This window comes from Pituophis catenifer, unplaced genomic scaffold (assembly GCF_029215685.1).
Source record: "Pituophis catenifer annectens isolate HBS135680 unplaced genomic scaffold, rPitCat1.0.hap2 SCAF_6, whole genome shotgun sequence".
In the NCBI taxonomy this organism is placed as follows: Eukaryota; Metazoa; Chordata; class Lepidosauria; order Squamata; family Colubridae; genus Pituophis; species Pituophis catenifer.
This window is the reverse complement of record NW_027256886.1, coordinates 58,384,723-58,397,171: the sequence shown is the minus strand read 5'-3', so window position 1 is coordinate 58,397,171 and position 12,449 is coordinate 58,384,723. Positions and strand designations below refer to the sequence as shown.

The following is a 12,449-nucleotide window of genomic DNA, read 5'->3' as shown; positions in this document are numbered from 1 at the left end:
ATTTATTCATTCACATCCACAACGAAGAGAAGAGACATTTGAATCAAAGCCATATTCCTAAAGTCCCAGTCAAACGCTGTGTTAGACACAGTATTTTTTAAAATAATGCTTATTGCAGTCACTGGAACCTGATTCACCATTTAACACAGCCTTGCAGAGATAGGCTACCGTCGTATCAATATATTCATTATAAATTTAGTCGATAGAACTATTTGGATAAAATGGCTTGATTGCAGCTCGGTATAGCCAATTTGATTTTTTTTCCTGTATAAATAATGAATTTTAATTTAAATACTTTTTATTTACTGAAACATGGAATAAAAGATTAAAATCTTAGAAATGTTAAAATGAGTTTGCAACTCAGCTTGTCTGTTTTGTTATTTAAAACCAGAACATGTTTTTTTTTAAAAAAATAAAATAAGCTGTTTGTAAACCAACAAACCTACATTGACACACAGAACCTATCCAACTGTAAGATTTAAGAAACAAAATCCATGGTACTTTCTAGAGATGAAAGTCTAGTAATTCCAGGGCTATGCCTCCAGATCAAACATCCGTCTCTCCTATTATATTTATCAACACAGTGGGCTTAATGTGCACTTGTATATAGGCTGGTAATCCTCTTAAAACATTTCAGAAGGAATAGATTCTATGTGACAGCAGGAAAATATTCTTATTCCTGGACCCTTTGAAATTAGAAAAGAAAAATGTTAGTTCCTCTGAGTTCCTGTAAACTATACACTGAAGCAATCTTGGTAACTTCCAGTGTATAGACTTCAATTCCCAGGAGTCTTATCAATGGCACGCTAACTGTACAATTCTGGGATTTGAAGTCCATACATCTGGAAAAGACTACAATGAAGATTTATAGCTTTTGAAGAATATCCCCTAGCCAAGAACTATGTTATATTTAATTTGCAGATTACAGCACCTGAAGAAAGTTTGCTACCACTGCTTCAAGGAGAGTTGAAGCATCCTATTTTGTAGAGGCTTAAAAGTAAAATTTTTTGAACATTTCCTCTTGGAACCAAAACTTTTTAGACAGTTAAAACTACGGAATAAGTAGTAATGGTAGCCAATTTGGATGGTTTGAAAAGGAGACTAGATAGGATCATTGTCACACAAGCAGTGGACGTTAACTTGATTCAATTTTATGAATTCTTGATCAGAGGGTATATGTGTTAAATACTTGTTTTCTGTTTTTTATTTTTATTTTTTAAGACAAACAAACATATAATAAATACATCAGTCCTTCCGTGTCTCATCTCGGTGTTTCTTCGGTGACTTCTTTTTGTTATTCCTCCTCTTCTTATTTCTTCCTTAATAGATCCCATTTCTCTATTTCAATATTTCTCCCAAAATACATATATTTAATGTAACTTTCTCCTGTTTGCTTATCAAATTCTAAATCCTTGTTAATGGGAAGTGAAAGGTTTTTGTTACCCAGTCGAGTTTTGTGAACTTGTCAAATACGTTCAGGTAACTATTGTGTGACAGAAAATGCTGGCACAATCCAGCAATGTTCTGAAGTATTTGTTGGTATGAGAAATAAAACAGTGATAATGATGATGATTAAAAACAAAATCTTAAAATATTCATCTTTGTTTATTCGATATCTTAACAGATTTGTAGACTTGACACCTCAATATTATATTTCTTTTGGCTTTTGGAATTATATTGCATTTTACTCTCTTTGCCATATTGTGATCTGCTCAGAGTCACTTTGGGTTGTACAACACCCAAATCAAATAAATTCAGTTAATATTATTTCAGTAATTTGCCTGCTAGTGAAAATAAGACTATTCTGCATAAACTTACCATTTCAGAAACAAAAAACAGCAAATGAAAACAGAAAGTATGATGAAGAATTTGAAGCCCCAACTGAATGATCCATTATTTAATAAGTTTCATACTGCAAACTCTATTAGATCATGGGTGTCAAAACCCGCGAACTCAAGTTGTCGTCATGTGACTTTTTCCCCTTCGCTAAACCAGAGGTGGCCATGGCCAGCACGTAACGCATCCAGCCTTCAGGTCGCGAGTTTGACACCCCTGGTATAGATAGTTCTTACTTACAGTTAATTGGGACCAAAAATTCCATCATTAAATGATACAGTTGTCAAATAATCCATGAGACAATGCTTAGTGACAACAGTTCCAGCAGTCCCAGTTGCCACCATAAAACAAGAACCTCATGACTATGACTTGCAATTTCCTGCCAAGTTCCTCATTAGCAGAAGCTAGCAGAGGTTGCAAATCACGATCATGGAACACCATGACAGCTCTAAGGACTAGGACCTGTTGAAACTAACACTCATTCAGCGTAGTTCTACGTTTGAACATTCTGTAAAAGAGTGGTCCTTAAACATGTATGTTTCTTTTCTATATATTAGGTATGATGACAGACCAAGTTGTTTTTACAACTTGACACATGAGATTGCTGAATATCATAACTGAACAAATGAAATATATTCAGCACACAAAAGTAAGAAAAATATGCAGCAAATAAATATTGATAATTATTTAAAAATCCTGATTACACAATTTTAAATGACCAACTCAGAGCATACAAAGTTGTTGCAAAAATATACCTGACATTTTACAATATGAAGGAAACCTTGAAAGAATGCAAATTAGTTTTTTTTAAATGTCCATTTATGACTCAAATGGCAACATCTTATAGGATGACTTCATCCTTCAATACAGTTTGCATACAAAATGGTCTAGACAGAAAGGTATTCTTTGAACTTCTCCATGACGGCACCCATTCTGTCAGCAGGGATTACCATCACTGTTCGTAAAGGCTTCATAGGTGTATCTTCAAAAGACCATCTGCCTCCCAAACATGAGTCACTCTCTTCTTCTACTGAATAACTAAATTTCAGCACCGATTGCTATTAAAAAAAAACCATTGATTTAGATTATTTCTCAAGTGGAGAAAATAGTATATAATTAGAGAATACAAAATTAAACACCAAGCAAGACATTTAATGAAAACCAGCTATAACTGAAATTCCTGATCAGAAGATTTGGAACTGCCTCCCCCTAAATCAGGGTATAAGTCATGGTAGAAGAAACAACGTAAATTACCATTCCTCTGTCAGCCAAGCATAAGGTTAAACAGTTGTTTCAGATTTGAAACAGTGGAGAATCCAGCTCTAGAGACCAGTTCCAAAACTTTTCTATTCAAGGCAGATGCTTCCTAGCTAGATCTCTAGTAGTAATCCACAGAATAAGGACACAGGAGTGAGGGTAAGCTGTCAAATCATGCATGGGTTTATCACTATGGCAGTTATACATTCCAAGCAATTTATTGTCTATATTCAATAGTAATTTCACACTAGAAATAAAAAGCTTAAACCACAAAACTGCAACACTGCCTAAAGATGCTGGGAATTGGGCAGTATATAAATGCAATAAGTAAATGTGTGAATCAAAATGCACTTGGGAAATTGAACTAAATAATAATTTCACCTCATAGAAAAATTCTTCTTCGGCATTTGAAAACATTAGCTCCACTTTCTGGTGTGTATCACTTCCTCTTTTTTTAGCATTCTTCTTATTAGTGTAAGTCTTGCTAATGAGAAGGTAGAAATAGCATTTGCCACAAGGTTTGTTTGTACGCTGAGCTTCCACTATTTCTTTCCTAGAAGTAAATGTGTTAATTACATCAAAGATCAACGACAAAGCACTTCTATTATATCGAGCCCTCATCCCACAAACTGTAACTATTACAGTAACATTTTAATGTTTAGAAGAAAATGCAATTGTTTTAATGTATTCTCCAGTTACTGTGCAGCTCTGAAAACTACATAATTCAATTTGCCTGCAATATATTGCTAAATATTTATGTCCCTTACAAACAATATTTCCACAATTAAGTAAAATAATCTATTCACAGTAAGTTTAAATTAAAGGCCATATTAGACAACAATATTAAAATGCTGGGCTTCATTTCTCTGGCTCTTACATGTATTTTCTCTTTTTCCCCTCCTATTCTAGATATTTCCATTTAAATAAGGTTTCAGAGGTCATCCAAGGATAAAAATTACAGTTCAAAAATGATTTGGGAGAAGCACTTACTGCAGTTGCTGGTGCATAGGCAAAGCAATCTGGGGAGGAACATTAATGAATCTTTCACTTAGTAGGAAGCCCACAGGCTTAGTGGTGTCACTTATAAGCTTATCCAGCTGCTCAACCACATTCTGCTCACAGTTCTTTTCACACTGACTTAAGACCAGTTCTTTAATTTGCTCAGCACATTCAGTACCCTAGGAATCAAAAGACAGATCTTTTTTTGTGGTACAAAATAATTAAGCAAACTATTGGGCTTTTTTTTTAGACATAGGAAAATCACAGCTTTTAATAATACTAAAGAATTTCTTTTCAAATTATCCATTCAATTCTCCCAACAGAAATGCTTAAACGTTTTGTGTCATTCACTCGTGAAGCCTAGAGACCCCTTCCTAGAAAAATGTATTAAAATAAAATACATATATAGACTGTACTACAAAGGAAACCGATTATACTCAGTTATCAAAATATTAAAAAATATTGTATATGCAATATAGTAGTATATGTGAAAACAAAATTGAATGTTTTCTCCATCCTAATTCATAGACTCCCCCCTCCCCGAAATCTATTCATGGATTCAGAGAGACTTACTTTCCATTCTAGTTCACAGTCACAAAGCAGCTATATGAATTAAAATCCTAATAAAAATATGAAACGTTTCCAGCCTAGATTAATTCAACGAAAGTAACAAACCAATGCCTAACTTCTATCTTAAATGAAAATATGCCTGAAATAAAAATAACCTCATTATTTGAAATTCAAGTGAAAAAAATAACAATTTAGCATTATTAACCAGTTGCTTGTTGAGATTTTCTGCTGCTACAAATGAGAATAACTATTTCAAATCTCAAGGGCTAATATTATTACAGCAATAGACAACTTACATGAAGTCATGCTTTTTATTATTTTCTAGAGCACCAGGTATCTCAAAAGGAGACTATTGACATAATGTAAGCACAGTTATAGGAAGACATGAAGATGGCTGGTGTGTTATGCTTGATAAGTAAAGGCAATCTAAAGACTCATTTTTCTGATTAACTGAAAGAAGCTGTGTCTTCATAAATTTTGGGTGCAGTGGTTCTAGTTACAGTAATCCTTGCTTACTAACCACTTCTTCAGCCACCAAAGTTATAATGCTGCTTTAAAAAAATCATTTTATGCTTATTTTATGACCATTTAAAGACTTTGCAGCATTCCTCAGTCGAATAATCTCCATTACGGTCAGTAAGCCTTGTCCTGTGCCTGACCTATAGTTCCCTTCTCCCTTGCGAAGCTCAGAGTGGAGAGAAAGGGATTACACGAGAGTAAGATGTTTGCTCTTCTACACAGTGAAAACAATTATTTTGCCAGCAACATGATTGCAATGGGGGGGAGGGAGATTAGGTTAAGAACAGATTGGCTACAAAAGCTGCTTGTCTCCCCCCACCCCCAAGATATTGGAGAAAGGAATTTCAAGAGAGTGGACTCTAGTGCACCCACAGCTGCCAGACATGGTCTGCCATTGCAGTCTGATTGCTTTCAATGTTTACAAAGCAGTAAGCAGGCACTCAAAGTTTCTAAAGGAAGGGGAAACAATTAGGAGGCAAACACAAACTGAAAGTATGAAAATAAGAAGCTTCTCTCTTTCCAGCTAGAAAGCATAGTCCTAGTCACAGTGACCATTTTGCATAACAGATCCCAAATACAGTTGCTAAACAAGGACTAGCTGTATAACAACTGTTAAACATTTCAATATTTCATTGCCAAATTAAGCTAATATTGATTTTTATATGCTCATGATCACTGACCTTCCTTTCTGTTAAATTTAAGAGGCTTATAAAGCCAAAAACCTCATCATTATCTTCGTCATCACTTTCCTCTGTGACTTCGGTTTGCTATGAAAAGAAAATAAACAATTAAATATAGCTGTTGCTTATTCTGTTCAATATTTTAAAGAATTTTTCCCAACATGGCCCTCCTAACTGACATGTTTCAACTCTCTGAATTTCCTGTCCATGTGGACAATAGAATTTGTAGTCCAACAAATTAAAAAATAACCAAGCTTGAAAAGGCTAGCTCTATTTACCGTATTTTTCGGAGTATAAGAAGCACCGGAGTATAAGACACACCTACCTTTTTGGGTGAGGAAAAGAAGAAAAAGAAATGTCCCTCTACCTCTGTGCAATTTTGCCTCCTTGCAGCAAACAGCAAACAGCCTGTTTCACTTTCATTTTCGTTTTCAGCATAGCTTGATTAGCACAAGGAAAAAAAAAATCTGCTCCAGCAATTTACCTCTTTGCAGCAAGCAGCAGACCCCTGTGCAAAACAGCTGAGAGCAAATCAGCTGAGAGTCGGGCGGCCGATCCAATCAACTTGTGCTAATTAGGCTGTGCTGAAGCTGAAAGGAGCTGTTTTTTCTTGCTATTTGCTTGCAAGGATGTGACTGCTGCGAGGCAGAGGCCAAAGAGTGGGGCCCAGTGGGTGGGCAGGGCTACTTTCGGTGTATAAGACACACCTAAATTTTCACCCCCTTTTAGGGGGGGAAAAGATGCATCTTATACTCCAAAAAATACGGTAAGTTAAAATATACAGGCTGATTTTTCAGAGCAATGTAACATAAAAAGATTAATACAGTGTAAAGAGTTATATTCAGTAGAAAAAAGAAGAATGTTTCTTTGGAAGAGGCAGCATTAAAGTATTTAGTTTCTCAACACCAGCTTAACTATCTGCGTTATAGGACCCAGGATAAATCAATTCAAAGTACCATATCTGTGAAGTCCATCTTAATCTTAAGGGAGAGTCAGGCAACTTATCCAAATTAAAACCTTAGAATATTAACTACATTGGCGAACGCCTGGGAATCTATGACTAACCACAGAATTGGAGCAAAAAGAAGAAGAAGATGTATTTATATTGTAATGTGCTCGGAACTTTGGGAGCAGTGGAGCACATACATTCTTGTTATTAAATAAACAAGATTATTCAGAAACATGCTTATTAAGCACAGTAGAAATACAAAACATATGGATTTGGGTTGTATCATTTCCATAAGAGCATTATCTGCAAATATAACCTTCTAGTTGGTTAATCATTTGGTTGCCATTGTGATTTTTCTGCATCTCTTCAATTCCACAATACATTCTCATGTTTATGATGACCAATATTACACATTGCACAGTATTCCAACTATGGTTATATATTTTATGATTGTATTGAATTGGCAGTTTTATTTTCAATTCCCTTGAAACTTTTTTTTCTTTAACGATAACTACCTGCAATTGTAATGACAGTTGACAGAACTCAAATATATGCTTTCTAAGCAATCATTATCAGCTCAAATCCCACAAACATGTTTGTACGGTTTTTCAAGCAACTTTTTACTTGCTTATATACTGATCAATATTTAGAATACAATATTGCAGGAAATGGCACTTTCCTCAATTTGCTGAATTATATAATGAATTATGTAAAAGGTGAACTTGAACAATTCTATCTAGTCTTTGAAATACTGTTATCAATTATGGGCAGTTTCATCTTTTTCAGTAGTAACAGTGAATTTACACAACATCAAAATTGTAACCTATTTGCTCTATGAGTCTATCTAGCAGATAACTGGCACCCTATGCAAAATGATACTGCTCTGCCTAAAATGTTTCTAGAACAGTGGTCTTCAAATTTGACAAATTTAAGACTTGTGGACTTCAACTCCCAGAATTCCTAAGCCAGCCATAAGGAATTCTGGGAGTTGAAGTCTCTACAAGTCTTAAAGTTGCAAGTTTGGAGACCTCTGGTCTAGAAGCACAAGGAAACTGTTGGGACTATCTTGCTGACCATTAATATTCCAGTAATTCTGTGGGTAATTCAAGTTAATTATGATTATATTGTAGAAATAGCATATAAGAAGAGAAGTTATGAAGTTAAATGGACCTAGAAACATGAGCATTGTGGAGATGAACCTTCAGCAATGTATGGTTGTCTGAATAAAATTACTCACAGATAAATACATGATATATGAGCCACAACAATGGGAGGGCAAGACTAAAATCTTATTATAGCCTCCAAAAATATTATGTAAATTAAGAAAATATGAGAAGATACTATACCTTGATAATACTTCCAATGTGATTTTGTTGTATCAATATATCAGTCAGATCACCTGTATTAATAGGAGCCTTTAGAAATAGCTGAGAGAAAAGAGATTTTTAGTTAATATAATATAATCTATATGTGAAATCAGATTTGATAGATAAAGCCACTTTAGCACTGGGCAGGTAGAGCTATAGCATTCATTTCTAGGAATTAAGGCAGTATTCAAATGAACGTATAACTTTCTGCATAATGTACTTATGATTTAATTTTATAATATCTAACCATTCTGTACTCATTTTCTTTATGAGATTTAATATTCCAAGACACCTTGGTAAATTAACGTGTCCCACAGCTATGCACTTTTTAAATCAAATTGGAATTAATAATTGTAAACTTAGTATTCCTTTCCCTCCCAATAAGTTGCCACAGAAATAACAAAATAGTATTGCCTTGTGGTTAAAAATAGCAACAGCACTTAAGACTTATATACTGCTCCATAGTGCTTTACACCACTCTCTGAGCGGTTTACAGTGTCGGTATTTTGCCCCCACAATCTGGGTCATTTTACCGACCTCAACAGGATGGAAGGCTGAGTCAACCTCAAGCCCTATCAGGGTCGTACTCCTGGCTGTAGGCAGAGTAAGCCTACAATGCTGCATTCTAACCACTGCACTACAAGGGCTCCTTTTTTTTTTTTTTTAAATTTGATTTATATGCCGCCCTTCTCCGGAGACTCAGGGCGGCTTACAATGCGGCTCCTATGTCCTCAGATTGTGACAAACAAAAGCTCATTTGTCCACAATGATTTGAGAACAGTTAAAGAATCATTATTTAGTTAAGAATCATTATTTTAAAACACAAAAACTAAAATCCAGGGTTATAAGAAAAACATACATACTTGTTGTAGCAACTTTTTTATTCCATTTTTATCACTATCAGTTATTGTATGTGCTTCAAATTCAATGTTTACTTCCTGTGAACCAAGAGAAATAATACATATTAGTATTCATCTAACTTTATCCATTTTTAAAATCTAGCCATATAAACTTTTGTGAGAGATATATGCTTCCTCATGCACATCTGCTAATTTGTGCCTAGGATATTAATTCCCAAATTCTTTGTCTCAGCTGAAAATAAAATCACTTTAAATCTCTTTTGTCTCTTGGACTGACTTTAAATGGAACCACCATAAATGAAACCGCATTGCCCAATCCCACACAAGCTGCTCCATGCTTCTGACAATCTACCCTAGTGGCTGATGGGAGATGTAGTCAAATGCATTTAGAAGGAATCAAAATAGAGAAAGGCCCTTCTAGGTTTTGGTGTCAAATATAGCAAGGAAATGCACTTTGTTTACATTTCCAAGCCTCCCATTTTGGTTGTTATCATTCACATGGTTGGAGAATGAAACCCAGAAGAAAAGGAAACTTCAGAGAGTAGAAACAGGCATCAAGAAGTCAATCAAACAGAACAGAGCTAGAAGGGACCTTGGAGGTCTTCTAGTCCAATCCTCTGCTCAAGCCGGACACCATTTCAGACAAGTGATTGTCCAGTCTCTTCTTAAAAACCTCCAGTGATGAAGCACCCACAACTTCTGAAGGCAAGCTGTTCCACTGGTTAATTGTTCTTACTTTTAGGAAGTTTCACTTTAATTCCAGGTTGCTTCTCTCCTTCATTAGTTTACATCCATAGTTTCTTGTCTTGCCGTCTGGTGCTATGGAAAATAAGTTGATGCCCTCTTCTTTGAGGCAGCCCCTCAAATATTGGAACACTAGTATCATGTCACCCCTAGTACTTCTTTTCTGTAGACCAGCCAAACCCAAATCCTCCAACCATTCTTCAAATGTTTTTGTCTCCAGTCCTTTAATCAGTTGCTCTTCTCTACACTTTCCACAGTCTCAACATCTTTTTTGTAATATGGTGACCAACACTGGATGCAGTGTCCAGGTGTGGCCTTACTAAGGCATTATAAAGGGGTACTAATATTTCACATGATTTTGAGTCTATGCTTCTGTTTATACAACCCAGGATTGTATTAGCTTTTTGGGTCACTGCCACACACTGCTGGCTCATTTTAACTGATTGTCCACAAGAAGTTCTCACAAATTCACTACAAATAGTCCTCAATTTACAACAGTTCACTTAGTGACAACTGCACTGAAAAAAATGACTTATGACCATTTTTCACACTTATGACCATTGCAGCATCCCCATGTCACATGATTTACATTCGGATGCTTGAATACTGACTCACATTTATGAGTTTGTAGTATATTGTGGGAAGCCCCCCTCCTAGAAGAATGAAATATTTAGAGCAGTGGTTCTCAACCTTCCTAATGCCGCGACCCTTTAATACAGTTCCTCATGTTGTGGTAACCCCCAACCATAAAATTATTCCTAAAACCATTGAAAATATGTGTTTTCCGATGGTCTTAGGCAACCCCTGTGAAAGGGTCATTTGACCCCCAAAGGGGTCCCGACCCACAGGTTGAGAACCACTGATTTAGAGGAATATTAAAAAGGCAGGATATTATATTTCCCTAAATGAGAAACAGAGAAACAATTTTTTTTGAAGAAAGAAAACAGACTCAGTCTAACCCCCCCCCCACCAGCCAATATTTTGTGCCCATTAAGAAAGATTGACCAGCCTTTCTACAAAACAAAAGACCTTCAGCTTCAGGTTGATGGGATTAAGAACAGGACATGATCCTTCAGGACATAATAGGATTGACCCACTACCACTTAGCAGAAGACACAGAGCTCACTACATTGCACAATCTCCTAAGGGCATTTCAGACATTGCATGACCCCCAGAGTAGTCCAAATTTCACCAGGGAGCTCAGATAAACAATAAGCCTAAAGTAAACCAAATTAGCTCAACCACCTAGGACAGTAATGGCTAACCTTTTCCAGGCCGAGTGCCCAAAGCGCACACACACCCGAACCCCCAAAATGCAATGTGTGCATGGCCCCTGCGCATGCATCCTGCTCCCGGTGCGCAGCCCCCCACATGCACCCCGCCCCCCACGCGTGCATCCCGCCATTCATGCACACATGGGCTGCCCACATGCACTCCACCCCCACATGGACGAGTGGCCCCCATGTGCACCCCACCCCTGTGCATGTGCAGCAGGGACCCAAAGACCAGCTGGCCAGCAGGAGGCGCACGTGCATGTGCGGCGGAGCTAAACTGGTGCAATGGCTCGCATGCCCAGAGAGGGCGCTGCGTGCCGCCTTTGGCGCACTTGCCATAGGTTTGCTATCACGGACCTAGGATTTGCATTTCCTCTTTTGCCTATAGAGCCAGCTATGACCCCTACATAACCCCTACATGACACCCTAGGAATCTGGCAACAGCCAATAGAATACATGTTCTTGCACAGGAAGCTCAAGGGCAAAGCCCAAGAGAAGATATAATTACGCCCCACTCTCAACTCCATGTGGTCAGCTGTCCAGAACCATCCATGTGGTTCTGCTTCATCCTTAAACTTCCTTTCCAGTCAGCCTCCATGTTTCCAGTGTCTTTGTCCCAGCTTGGAACTGAACCAGATGGGTGTGTGAGTGTGTGTGTGTGTGTGGGTGTGATGCGATCACCTTCTGACAAGCAAAGTCAATGGGGGAGACCAGATTCACGTAACAACCGTGTTACTAATTTAACAACTGCCATGATTCACTTAACAAACGTGGCAGGAAAAGTCAGAAAACGGGGCAAAACTCACATAACCAATTTTCCACTGAGCAACATGTGGGTCAATTGCGGCCGTAAGGCGAGGACTCTCTGTAATTCGGAGTGAATGGGAAGCAAGTTGGAAATGAAAGGGATTTCCAGGCAGGACCACCCTGGGGAAACGGCGGAATCTTCTCAGGGGGAATGAAGCCAAGGCCAGCTATCAAGCGGCGTCCTTGGAGACCCCCACCCCACCCATCTCCGCCTCCGGACTCGAAGCTGCCGACAACTCTAATGGAGAAGCCGGGAAAGTCTCGACTGCTTGCAGGCAGAGGTTGGAAGAGAAGCCGCAGGGCTGGGCTGGGTTGGTGATGGGAAGACTCAACTCACCTCGTTAATTTCTTCTTCGTCCTCCTCGCTATCACTCTCCAGCTCCGAATCGGAGTCCTGGCCGTCGCTGCCTTCCTCCTCCTCCTCCTCCTCCTCCTCCACCAGCCGAGACTTTGAAGGCCCCTCCGCCTTCCTGCGTTTTGCCCCAGTGGCCATGCTTCTTTGTTTTTTTTTTTCCCGTCTACGCGCATGCGCTCGCGAGCCGGAAACGCGGGCGGCGGGGAAGCGAAAGCAAAGGGGAGAGCCGGTC

General features: G+C 38.0%; 1 protein-coding gene across 2 annotated transcripts; it reads right to left on the bottom strand.

Annotated features, from left to right (window-relative positions):
* Positions 1-1,586: 1,586 nt before the first annotated feature.
* Positions 1,587-12,375, bottom strand: BCCIP (BRCA2 and CDKN1A interacting protein). 2 transcript variants are annotated; one of them, XM_070945014.1, is made up of 7 exons: positions 12,200-12,375; positions 9,041-9,115; positions 8,157-8,237; positions 5,862-5,948; positions 4,084-4,271; positions 3,475-3,577; positions 1,587-2,894 (listed from the first exon to the last, which is right to left on the bottom strand). In XM_070945014.1, the coding sequence occupies exons 1-7, from the start codon at positions 12,353-12,355 to the stop codon at positions 2,724-2,726; spliced, it is 861 nt and encodes a 286-aa protein (XP_070801115.1). In that variant the 5' UTR covers positions 12,356-12,375; the 3' UTR covers positions 1,587-2,723. The 2 variants fall into 2 exon arrangements, with proteins under 2 accessions (XP_070801115.1, XP_070801114.1); XM_070945013.1 differs by having other exon boundaries at positions 3,475-3,646; positions 12,200-12,372.
* Positions 12,376-12,449: the final 74 nt, after the last annotated feature.